The 13746-nt window shown below is 42.5% G+C and overlaps 1 protein-coding gene across 1 annotated transcript in view; it reads right to left on the minus strand.

Moving 5' to 3' along the window:
• Positions 1-13746, minus strand: part of RNF150 (ring finger protein 150) — a 109009-nt gene that overhangs the window by 16182 nt on the left and 79081 nt on the right. The window contains exon 6 of the mRNA XM_054633524.2: positions 12513-12723. Within this exon, the coding sequence (XP_054489499.1) occupies positions 12513-12723 (211 nt within the window). The remainder of the gene's footprint in view (positions 1-12512; positions 12724-13746) is intronic.

Raw genomic sequence — 13746 nt, forward strand, 5'->3', positions numbered from 1 at the left:
CCCCAGCCACTTAATTCATCTTTGTGCCAGTGCAGAACTGCAGATGGGTGGCAGCTAAAAGCCATAATACCCAGTTTTCAAAAGAGCCCTTCATGCAACACCAAACCACAGAGATTTAACTTTTTTTTTCAACATCCTGCAGTGACAGATGAGTTCAGCTGCTAACTCTCCTTCCCTTAAAGCCTATCACAAGCCTTTCAAACCCTGCAACACATTTTATATTCCAGTGTAATCATGCAGCTTTTGAACAGCTTTATCCCAGATCTGATCTTCCCTGCAGTCTAGTCAATAGTTCCACTATCAGTAATGTATCTACAGCTATGACCAGTTCTCTGACGGAGAAGGAACTCTGATCAAGACCCCCAACAGCAAAATGTGAATGTTTTTACACCTAAAAGTCTCTAACTTCTGACTATTTGGATAGTCTGTGCACTGGGAAGGTCTTTGCTGCTAGGTCTGTGGGTCAGCCTTTTGCAGAGGATGCACATTACTCAGACTGCTGCTGGTATTTATGGATTGGCAGGTAGGAGATGACATGGTCAGCTGATAGGATCTATAAGCCTCATACAAATGGTACTAGCAGGAAAAGTAAAGTATATTTCTGCAGTGTGAAACAGCCCATAGTTTCCATCAGGAACACCTCTACCAGGACTTCCTGAAAAGTTAATCAAAACTGCCCAATTTAATTGGCCCATACGTAGTTGTTCTTATGAGATACACGTCTCTTTTCATTAGTTTAGAAATAATAAAAAAAACTAAACTAAGAGATTATAGCAAAACCTTTCCTTTTGGAAAAGTAAACATTTTTAATGTCCTTTGCATCTTCTTTAGGTTGCTTTCACTCTTTACTTAGAGGATTAAGCAATATTTTTTATCTAATCAAAAGCATTCCACAGGAAAGAAATTGAGCACATATAAACCCCATCATGAGCACATGAGATGAGGATTAAAGTATGACTAGGAGGTTTGTTTGGAACAGAGATGTCCAAAATGTTACTTGTGTCTTGTGGTAGGGCTAGTGCACCAAATAAAATTCTAACAAGCTTGTCTGAGTACATTAATGCACATTCAGTGCACTCACAGAGAACACATAAGTACAGAACACCAATCAAGAAAAGCTCTCTTAAAGGAAGAGGTCAGCTGTTTATCCTGTACGTTAATTTTGGAAAATTTAAATCAGTTGATGCCAATCTCCTTTTAACTGCAACATTCCTCTGACAATCATGCAAAAGCTCAACATTTTTTTTCCCATTAAAAATAAATCTGAAGTGCCAGGCCTGGCCTGTTACACTCAAATATTGTCTGAAAAAAATTTATGAAAATAGCTTCATGTAAAGAAGAAAAAAAAAAATCAGCCTTGACAACAACGGAAACTGAAATGTCAATTTTGATTTACAGAGTTCAAATTAATTTGAGTCTCCTCCTGATCCTGTGTCTCCTTCCTGCCTGCCTTCCTTTCTGTCCCAAATGAGCCCATATTAGAAAGAACATAGCACAGTTTTTCTTGACCTGAGGTCTGAAAGCAAGACTTTGGTCTCTCCAGCCTAAAGCAAGAGTGCACCCATGCTCCCTCCTCATTTACCTGCTCCTTTTGCTTCCTTGCTCGTGGATCACACAAGTAACATGACAAAAAAGTGAGCTCCACTTGCTGGATTGCAAAATGCTGGGTGAGACAAAACCCAGAGAGGGGCAACCAGGACAATAAGGAGTGAAACCAGCATTGAAGAGGGAACTCCATCTCACCTAGAGGACACTAAAGCTGGCTAAAGGGCATCTGAGGATGATTTCTCATTTGCAAAGTGCCCTTGGAGCTTTGGGTCTGGCTGGTATGAAATCCTGAAGGGCATCCACAAATGCAGTTTTAGGGTATATAAATCTAGGGGTGTTTAGCATTTCCCTTCAAATAAGCTTCCAGTCACAGTGTAATTTCAACTGAACAACTTCTGGCATGGGAAAATCCCCTCCAAAGCCCAGCTTTTATCAGGGATTCTTGCTGAAATGCTCATGGGAACACAGCAAGGCCAAACCCAAGACATCCATTTTCTGAATTTCTTCTTAGAGCAGTGGATGGGAAAGGTCAATTTAAGTTTCAACAAATTGCAGCTGGAATTTTACTAGAAAATATGTTCATTAGGTCACTTGGCTACCACCACTAGCATCAAGACCTCCCTAACATTCTACATGTGAAACTCAAATTGAAACAGAGTGACTTAAAACCACTGTTTTTCTGCATGAAAAACCTTTGTCTCTGTTTCAATTTTTAAAGTTATTATATAGTTCTGTTCCTCCTTCTTTTGTGTTCTGAGCATTAACACTCCTTGGGGAGGCAGAAGAAGGAGTTTTTACCCTATATAATGATACCTCCCTAGAGAAATAAAAGTAACAAAACCACTCCAACCACCTAGAAACCAACCAACCATGTAACTTCAAAAAAACATAAATGCCTTTGCACTGTTCATTATTATTTCCCTTTGTTACACTACTGTAAAGTTAGAGTCAAAACTCTGTGGCATTAAGTTGGGTTTTAACCCCTTTTGCCATTCCTTTTTTATTCAAGTTTCTTCACTTTCCACTCCTCTCATTGAAAAGTGGTCATGTCCAAGAGGTTCCCTGGCAGTTCCAGAACAACTTAGACCCCAGGAGCCTTTAGAAAACACAAGATTAAAATATTGCTATATTTTTTACCTAGTCTGGAAAAAGGGCTTTTAGAAAACACAAGATTAAAATATTGCTATATTTTTATCTAGTCTGGAAAAAGAGCTTTTAGAAAACACAAGATTAAAATATTGCTATATTTTTCATCTAGTCTGGAAAAAGGGCTTTTAGAAGCCGAGTACCACTTGATAGTACTTTTAAAATTTTTACAAGGGAAGTGGTCTTGCATCTGTCAGTCACAGTCAACCAAAAACTGAAGGATTAATTTAGGAATAAAAGAGAGACAAAGGGAACTACTGCAAACATATGTAATTGTTTCTGCCCTGTGGAATACACATTTAAAGCAGTTTAACTTTTGAGGGTGAACAATTAAAACCACAACCTTTCTCCCAAAGCTTTCCTCCAAATCTATTCCCTTGGAAGTGCACTCTTAAGCTGCAGCCTTCTCCACAGCTGGAAGCATGTTCCATCTCCCAGAACAGGTTGGTAGAGGGTCATTTTTCTAAAATTTCCTTCTTTAAGGCTATTTTGGTCTTACAGATTGACAGGTATTCATGTGCAGAAAGACAATTTGCTGGTGCCTTTTCAAAATGCAATTACAGGGAAGTAATGAAGTTCAGCAACACCTTAGCTGAATTCAATATCCTGAGCACTTGGGGGCAAAATCTGAAGTCAGGTTTCTCAGGCATATGTGACACACCACGATTGGTGGCTGTCTCCCAAAGAAACCTTAGCAGCTGAAAACACTTTTATAATAACACTGGCTTATTTAATTACTGTGCAAGGAACTGGCAGATTTTAAACTCCTTTTGTGTGATTTCTTCCCCCCCGACTGAGATGAGACAATTTAATAAATTTAGTAAAGCTATTTCAGCTAAGTGCTTTTCACATTCTGACTTTGCCACCAGCACCCTTATTCTAGACATTTTCTATTCATTGTCCTTTAGGAGCATTGTTTTCATTGATTTATAGCACTATGCTACCTCAAGAGCAGAAAATAGAGCAAACATTCACAGAGGTCTCCAGGTAAGTTGTTTTGCACATTGTGTATATTAATTCGTGGCTTAATTATTGCCACCCAACAGAGCCTATGTTCTTGCCTACTCCCTGAATGCCTCAGATATGTTAACATGAGTTACAAAGAAAAGAACAGTCAAATGTATTGGCACTTGCAAAAGGCAGTCACAATAAAAAGCCAGTTTGGGTGGATGTTCATTAATGCAACTCTGATGCTAGTGTGCACTGTGCTGAGTACAGCCTGAGTCTATTCCCCAGGATATATTTATTCATCCCCAGGATATATTTTCTCCAGCCTTGCTATTGGAGTGGCAAAGATGGCATTTAGCTGGGCAAGAATATATCCACATGGGTCCTATTTTCAGCACCCCTAAATGGGAGGGCTTACACACCCCTCCCACTCCCAGGCTCTCAGGCAGGAGAAAATCCCCTAACATGCATGCCACAAGTTGGATATTTCCTCTTGGATATTGGGCTTGACCTATTACCTTCTTCTCTTGCAATCATTCCCATTTTGTATAAACACTCACAAGCCAGTTTCTCCATCTGGCCTATCTCAAAGCATCAGCTTTGGGCAGTACCTTCACTTAGAATTGCCAACATCTAGAACAACAGAATGTCCAGGTACTACGAATTTAATGAGAACTCTCACTTCTAGGTGAAGTGGCCTGGTTGCTGTTGCAACCCTGGAGGACCCCTAATTTCTGCAGGGGTTGGAGCAAAGTGAGAAGGACTGATTTTTTTTTTTTTTTTAAGCTGAAATCATGGAGTGTTAGAGACTGTATGTGAAAGTTCAAGCTGTTGCCCCTACAGGAGACTGGAGAAAATTTAGACCACAGCAGTTCTGGATGCTTCTTGCAGGCCAAACATCTCCTGCAAGACTGTTTTTCTGCCATACAAAAAACTATCACATAGTTATATGCTCACTTCCCCCTCCCTTTCACTTGATCTCTTCTAAATGTAACTCTTATGTTTTTTGAGAAATCAGAATTGAAGACAAGAACTTCAGATGTAAGCATGCACATGGTCCTTTAAAATCTTATGAGAAACCAGTCAGCTTCCTTGAGCAAATGATTCTGTTGCACGTTCACAGGCTCACAGCCTGGATGAATAAGGTGAAAAACATTGTGTACCAATGACTGGAAACATGTTTATCAGCAGAGCTCTTGCCTGACTTCTTTCATTTCAGTTACCCACTAGGGAGCACTAAGGTGAACAGACAGACACTCATGAAGCAATACAGCCAGAACAAAACACATGCAAGCAGAATCCAGAGTGACTGCTGCAGGAATGGGTTTTTGAGTACCTTCTGCACCTCAGCCTCTTGTTTTTACCCTCCAAGAGGTAAAAAGCTGCCTTTTCACTGTCCTTTTCCTCTGACCAAACTTACAAGAGCTGTTTGCTTGCTGTGATGTGCTCTTACCTGTGAGGTTTCTGGAAGTGGGCCCATATCTGTGCATGCACTGGCTGATTCAGCACAGCCTGACCCCAGCTGGGCTCTCCGAGCTGTGCACAGCACAGGTGAGCACTGCTTTTGCCTTGCCTGTCTGAAAGGCCAGCAGCAACCAGAGGCACCCCGGGATCCTCCCCTTCCTCTGCCTGCCTTACTGCAGAACCACTGCTCTGCCATACTTCTTATTTTCAGGTGCTGTCCCAGGCTGGATCCTTGTGTCTCCCACTTGGTTTTGTTTCTGAATTGATAAGGAAAAAATTCAGAATCAGAGTAGCACATTGTACCTTAAACAGCACTTCCTGATGATTTCAGTGGAGGCTTTTCCATAAAAATGGATGAGAATAAAAACTCAACAGACACAAGTGTAAATAATCAAGTCAATTGTATGCAAGATACTGAACATCTCTTACAAGGCAAGGCTTTTTTGTCAAGCATAAATCAAAGAGATCAGCTAGTATTGAAGTCATCTGCTCTCTCTGCAGTTCAGACTTGTATTTTACTCTACATGGTCAATTTTGCTTTGAAAGCTTTCTTGTTCAGTGTTTCACCCAGACACCTGCTAAAGACAGTGGAATACAGAGAAAGATACCAGCTGTGTCATCACTGGTGCAGTCCTCAGGTCCCCTTTTCCCCTGCACACATGCAATGCCCATTCAGAGCAACTGGGGATGGAACACCTAAAAGGACACACTTCTGCACCAGCACAGGGTGGTGCCTGGACCCTGACTGCTCACCAAGAGCCCACCAAAGCCACTCTGCCTCTCTCCTCCTCATCTGGGCAGGGCAGAGAAAACACAACAAAGGGCAAGTGGGTTGAGCTGAGGACAAGGAGAGATCACTCACCAATTACCATCAGGTGCAAAAGGGACTTGACTCAGGGGAAAAATAATTCATCTAATTTATCACCAAACAAATCAGAGTAAGGCAAGGAGAAATAAATCTTAAAACACCTTCCCTCAAAAACACCTTCCTCCCTTCTTTCTGGGCTGAACTTGACTCCCAGACTCTCTGCCTGTTTTCCCCCTAGCAGCATAGGGGAGTGGGGGTTGCAGTCAGTTCATCACATTTCCTCTGCTGCTCCTTCCTTGTCAGGGGCAGGACTCCTCATACTCTTCCCCTGCTCCAACATGGGGACACTCCCACAGGAGGCAGGCTTCCAAATTTCTCCAATCTAAGTCCTTTCCACAGGCACAGCTCTTCACTAACTGCACCAGCATGGGTCCCTGCCATGGGGTGCAGTCCTGAAAACACAGGCTGCTCCAGCGTCCTGGAGCTAGCTGGTATTGACTCCACTAGACAACTAGCAGCTTCTGAGAGAAGCCACCCATGTAGCCACCCTGCTACCAAAACAAGCAAACCAAACACCTACAGTCTTTACAGAAGCACTTGTCCTTCCTTAGTTTCATTGTCATAGACAATAAATCCCTTATGTCTCTTGCATTCACTGAACATTAATAAAATGCTCAGTATATACTCAGATATGAGCATTCAAATGAGATTTGAAGCTTCATCCTTTCTTTGCCTAGTTGTTCATTATCATTTCTGAGCAAAATAGACAGCTGTGTAGGGTCCAGTTGTGATGGAGATAGTGTGCTTGCTTTTGGGAATACTGTTGTGAAAGCTGGCTTCTATGTTCCTCTCTTTTCTTGCGCTCCACATTTCTTTCTTCCTACTGTACTGGCACAAAAACTTCTGGATCAGAAAACTGATCCAAATGAAAGAAACCACCAGGGAGAAACTGGCTGGCTTCTGGACTGGGCTTCCAAGGCAGCTACACAACATAAAAGCAACATGGAGGCAGGGAATGTAATTAGGGACAGACAGAGGCAAGCCAGGGACTGTCACAGATGTACAAATGTTCAAATGTACAGGCAGACTTAAAAAAATGGAGCTTTCACGACTGGAAGTGACCACTTTCTTCTGCATCTCTTCCTAGACTCAAATATTAAGCAATCTTCATGGCATCTGCAGACTTTTTGGGAGCCTAGGTTAGTCCAGACTGCTGTGAGTGCTTTACCCATGCCCTCTCACTGAGCCATATCACAGCTCCGTGGGGAAAAGGGACCTTATTGATCTGATATCTTCATCCTTACTCTGTACACAGTGTCAATGGACACAGAAGATGTGAACCAGAAAACGAAAAAAATAAATTAGAATTTAAATTTCCTCCTTGATTTGCAGCCATTTTGTACATCCCTTTTTGCAATTTTCTGTGCAGAAACGCTTTCTATTTCGCTCCTCAACATATGGAAAGAAGGAGCAGTTTTATAACACAAAAACTTATGTGATAATCCAGAGCACATTTTCAGTGCCAGCTGTGTTTCACTTGGTGACTCTCAAACCACCGGTGCTATGTTGGCATCAGTGCTGGTCCCAAAACAATCAAGGAACTCAGATCATTGGAAGTTTTGGTCCATGACAATTACTTAGTGCAATATCCCCACAAGATTTTAGCAGAGCCACCAGGACTTACGTCACATGCCAGGCACATGGGACCCAATTGGCTCAATCTTTAACTAGGTCCCATCAGTATTCTCCCTCTGGGACAGTATCAGAACTTGCTAATTCAAGTGCTCATAACTTGCTGCATTAACTAGTATCTAGGGAATTTTTCCACCTTTTCCTCCCCCTTTACATTCCACCTATAAAAACCCCACTATTCATAGCAAGGAGGAACAGTCAAGTGGTTACAAGACAAGAGTGGATCAGATTCTTATCATGCGCTTTCATCCACTTCCAAAGGCTGACTATTCTTCACAAAGATATTTTAGACATGCATACAGATCAAAATAATTACCTAAAAGTTATATTAATAGATTTAATGAAGAGCTATCAGAGATATTTGAAAGGGTCCTAACAGTCATGATGAGCTGTAGGTTGGCAGGGCTTTATGGAAAGAACAAAATGAGAGGCAGAAAAGGAACTCCTGATATTGTCTAGACTGCCCACACTGTTGTACAGTGTGCCACACTCTGTGGACTTTGCAGGTGATATGACACCTTGGAGGAAAGCTTGTGGCTTTTCCCACTAAAAATCCTGCTCATGTGTGCAGTAGAATTATTTAGGGATCTCCCACCAACTACAGAGATAGTACCAGAGGGATTTCTGAGGCCCTATGCAGTGGGATGAGATACCCTGCTGAATGGAATATAAAAGCTTGTCTAAACTGAAAAATAGGAAGTATTTATGAAGAGATAAACTTTACTGGCAAAGACAGTGCACATTATTTACTGCAGAAGTTAGTAAGTGCTTGAGGGAGATAAATGACCATGGATGCCATAAAAGAAAATCTAATAACTACTTTTCACCTGCCAGTGTCACCATACCTTTAGAATATCTAGATGCTACTTTCCCAAAAAACTACCTTTTTTAACCATACCATTCAATCCCAGCTAAGCCTGCCCCAAAGAATATTACAATGGTCTCCTCAAACCTTAGATCCACCCTCTGAAGCTGGTGTAGCTCAGAGCTCCTTCAAGTTCAGATCTTAGCCCAGTCCAGCTCACACTCATTTCATACGTAGATCAGGAAATTCCACATGCACTGAGATCTCCAAAAAAATCAACATTTTGCATAACTCACTACTAAAAATTAGGTACCACAGATTGCTATGATGGATGATTGTAGAAAAAGATCCTTAGGTTGTCATCTGTCATATGCTCTGGAGAGCTGAAAAAGTCAGAGCAGTAAACTCAGCTGAAATGAACTCTTACGTATTTCACACTATTTCCCCCATCTACTCTCCCCCCCTCTTTTTTACCCCACAAGTCCAATTCTTCATTTTCTCCATCAGTACCTTTTCAGCAACCTGTAACAGGAATTACAAGATGCTATCCCCAGGATCCTACACAATACCCACCACAGAGGGCAAACAGTCACTAAGACTAAACACTGAGGAGACTTTGGCTGTGAATATGCCCAAGAGACTTGATGAAGGCTTGGATATTGCTAAAAGGCAGCTGAGAGAAACTGTTGGTCCATTTTTAAGTGCTCAGTGCTACTAAACAGGCGATTCTTGGTTTAGCAAGGAACCCTAGGACTTAGTCCTGTCCAGATGTTCACAGTACACTACATTGCCAAGGTCCCACAGGTACCAGGAGCAGAGGGAGCAAAAGGCAAAGAGAGAAGGCAGGATGTGTGTTGAGCTTATGCACAGAAGTAAGAAGGAAAGCACTGGCTGAGTTCCAGAAATTAGAAATCTGGCCCCACTGAAGTAGGCAGGAGCTTTGCCACCATAGAGACAGAGTTTTACCCAATGTGAACAGTATTCTGGGAATACCCTCCCCTCCAGACACACTGTGGGAGGTCTTCTGGTTCTGAATAATCAGTGGAAACACAGGAAGGGAAATTAAACCCAAACCAAGACAACAATACCAGAATGATTAATCAACAGGCAAAAAAGAATGTAACAACAATGAAGTGAAAAGTGTTGCAGAAACGGGTGGAAAGGAAATGGCAAGTCCTTTACCTCCTGGACCACTGAACTTTTGTGAGGAACAAGGGATGACGCAAGGACTTGTGGTGCTGGGTGCAGGAGGCCACGTCAAGGCTGCACTGGAGTCCTGGAGTCTGCACAGATTCAATAACAAGGGGGGAAAAAACTGGAAGTGCAGATTCAGCCTTGGAGGGGGCTGGCAGCAGTAATGCTATATAGAGAGGCCAGGATCTAGCAACTTCAGCAAAGATTCCTGGGAGCAATCAGTGTCATCACTTACAAATTCCCAGGCAGGCTAGTTCACACAAAGGGCACACTCAGCAAGCTCTGTGGTGTGCAGCTGAGCATTGTGAACATAAGAAATACAATAAAAAAGACATAATGCCTATAAAGTTCCATCTACTCTGACAGCTATGACCCAGTTATTTAGCCTACCCTTAGCCTCTGATTTAGTTAGCATTGGGATTCATACCACAACTATATATAAGGCCCTGGACGTTTCCCTTTCACTGCCTTAAGAGTTCAGGTTGCCTACAATGCCAAGTTCTACCTTGTAAACTGCCTGAACCCTCCAAATTCACATGAGGCAACTAGAGAGCCAAATTCCCATAACTGCTGGAATTCAGCCCCCCTAACCAAAGACCGCTTCTTTGCTGCAGCTCTGCTGCAAAAAGGGACTAAGTGACTTTTCTGGGAACTAACTGCAAAATGCACCAGGCTGGATGTGGTGATGATGGCAGGGAAACTTGCACACCCATCACTGACAAATATCCAAGTACTGCATTGTCCTTGAGATGAAAAATCCAGGTGAAGATTCATGTCTACACATCAACGATGAATGAATGACAGCAGCCAACTAAGCATTAAAACAGATCTCCCTGAGTGACTGTGTGACAACCACAGGATAGGCAGGCATACACTTGCTTTTGGAAGGTCCCAAGGTGCTTTGAGCTCTGCTCAGGCCTTCCTTCCTCTCAAAGCCACTGGAAAGGCCTGCTTCCCCACCCACACCTCTGACACTCTGAGGATTACAACCCTTACAGAGCTTGGGCCACTTTCCAGTTTTCCCTCCCTGTTCTAGTCTCTTGCTCTCTCTCATGTAACCAGGAAAAAACCTCTTTTCACAGTCCTTCCCTGGGCCTGGCCAGTCTCCTCAGGTGATGATGATCTCCTGATGCTCTGTAGTTTGCTGTCTGTGTGCCTGGTCTTGGTGCAAGGTCCTTGTCCATGGGTTCTGCTGCCAGCCCTAGGGATTGTCCAGTCTTCAGGTCTATTGTCCAACATTGTCAAAGGTAAGGGGAAAAACTGAGGGTAAGGTGGAAAACAAAGGGCACCAAGGCAAAATCAGGCATTTATGTAGCCTCGTGGTATTCTGCTGGCTCTGAGAAAGCTTTTCACCCACTTACTTAACTGAGCTGGCAACTTGGAAAATGAATTAAAAACGTGTTTGGTCCTTCTGCAATCACTTGAAAGAAGTCTGGAGGCAAGAGAGTGCCTGGAGAGTTACTGAGCTCTTGTGCTCACTGGCAGCCTCACCAGCATTGTTACGCCTGCTGAGAAACCAGAAGAGCTGCTTCCCAGCCTGACAAGATCCTGGGATGAAAAGCACAGACTGCTCCTCATGCTGGGCTTGGGGCCAGGCTGCTGGCTTTTCCCAGCATGTGTCATGCAGCTGTGCGTGTAAGGGGCACCCCACAGCCCTCCTTCCCAGCCCCAACAGGGTGAATCTTTCAGAGAACTGTGGGGCAAGGACCATTATCCATGAGAGGATCTACTTGCTTCTGGAGTGCTCAAGGGCAGAGCAGAGACCAGCATTTAGCTCAGTCTTTATTACAATGTGATGCCATCTTTCCTTTGTTTTTACAATCAGCCTTAAACGCATTTCAAAACAATTATTGGAAGGAACAAAATGCCATCTTGTTCTGAACAGCTCTTGCCAGCACTCAAGGAGACTTGAGAAAACTGAATGCCCCCAGATGGCAGCTGGCCATGGAAGATGTCTGGGATTAAAACCTTGCTGCTCACCCCTTGCTGAACCCAGAACTTAGACCATAAAAGGACCACATCTGAAACCTGAAATCCACAAAACAGAAGATAAAAATCTGGGTCACCAGTATCTAAGGTCACAAGTCCAGTCTTTCTAGAAGTTATTTTCACTTCCATGACACTGGCATGACAACAGGAGAAAATGGGATTATCACATCTCTCCACAGAGTAAGAAGAGTAATGTAAAATCATTTCAGCCTAGTATCATCTTGTGTCTCCTACATTTCACATAATATTATTACTTACCTTCTTTTTCATGCCCAGGCCCAGAGCAGTACCTAGAAACCATTGAAAATGTATATTTTTTCCAGAACTTACACAACCTCTACACACAAAACTGTATTTTACCACATTCCTCTACCTCCCTTCAAGTATATCTGATGATTTTCTATAATAGTCTTGTCAATATACCCACTAGTATCAAACAGGTATTTTCTACTGATCTGCTATTTTGCCTAAAAATGCGAATTTTAGACTAGCACAGTCCTTATTCAAAATAACTGACAACATTTCTTTTAAACTGTCAGAAGCAGATTTTCAAGAGAGAACAAAATTTTTAGGAACAGAGAGACATGCAAACATTTTGAGAATTACTTGTTCAAATGGCACCGCTTACACATCTTACACAAGTGAAAACACGTAAAATTCTCCTTTTGTTTTTGTACAAATCATCAGTGTTGTTTAACTGCACTCAGGCTTTCACATACAGGAACTCTGACCATCAGTGCACTACCAGCAGAACACAAGATAATTAAATTTACTTACCCTCTAGATTCCTGCCGGGCTTAAAACAAGGCCATTGCTGCAATGACAAGCCCTCAAAGGCTGCTCGCTAGACATGGCCTTTGTGGTTGGGTCTCCCAAACATTTATTTCAGCACAAATCCTGCCAGAATTGGGAACTTACTGCTTGTTGTGAAGTTGCCCTCGCCAGGCTGGGGGAAGGAGTCCACGTCCTGGATGACCTGGAGCACTCCCGGGCCGCGGGCCGGGGCGTCCAGGGCCACGGAGCTCTCGTTCACCGTAATGTCGCTGGCCCCCGTGATCTGGTTGGTCGGTGGGCCTCCTATGGATGCTTCCAGGTCCGGAGGTATATCATCCATGCAATCTGCATTTGGCTAATTGGGGAAGAAAAAAAGAGAAAATCGAGCTCCTACCTGATAAAAAGATTCGATTTACTTCTTACCTCTTCTTCAGATTTTTTTTGCTCTACTGCAGTATTGAAAATGACAACATAGAATGAATAAACACACAGAGTTTGTCTTCATGTACTTAAAACGTAATACAATCTGTTGGAAGAGAGACCCAAAGTATGCCATGGAAATATTGAGTATTAAACTGTGTCACCTGCAATCGCTAAACATTCTTATTTATACTTTTAAAAGGGTTTGGGAATGTGCACATGAAAAAAGTAACTCACTTATTGGTATGACCTGCTCAACATAGGCAGATTGCTGAATTAAATCACAAACAGGAGCTGAAAGGGAAACATTATATTTCTAATGAGTATTATTTTTTTTAATATGCATTTTACAGAGCCAGTATCTGAGCTTACAGGAATAAGAATTCAATAAGAACAGCATATGGATGCATCTATGTGTGTGGTGCAAAACTAGAAGCTAAAACTGTTTGTAAGACAAGTTTCTAAACATCAAAACATCATCTGGGCTAATACTATATTTCCTACAAAATACAATTATGAGAAAAGAAACAAGCAGACAAGAATGGGAAACTGAAGAGCATTTTTTGATTCACAGTCTTTCTTGCTACGTGAAGCAAGACCAGTGACAGAGGGACATAGCAAGATTGAGCTGCAACATGCAGATGCCTTGTTAAGTTGGGAAATGTTAATTTAAGTTGTTCCCATTTATCTTTATTCTCCAGGAACCAGACAGCTAGTCTGGATCAGTCACTTAGGTTTCCTCTAACTTCAGGGGTTTGAGACATTTTTGCTGTGTGTTTCATACCTAACCCTAGGTATGAATTGCTCCCTCTGCCTTGCCTCTGCTCAGCACTAAGCAGAGACAGGGCCTAAGCTGCTAGACTGGAAACCCAACATGCAAATGGCCCATGTCAGAGGAGGTGTACTCTGTTTGGTGGATCTGATTTTTTTTCTATGCTTAGTTGTCTCACATGCCAAG

Source organism: Agelaius phoeniceus, chromosome 4 (assembly GCF_051311805.1).
Source record: "Agelaius phoeniceus isolate bAgePho1 chromosome 4, bAgePho1.hap1, whole genome shotgun sequence".
NCBI classification, from domain to species: Eukaryota; Metazoa; Chordata; class Aves; order Passeriformes; family Icteridae; genus Agelaius; species Agelaius phoeniceus.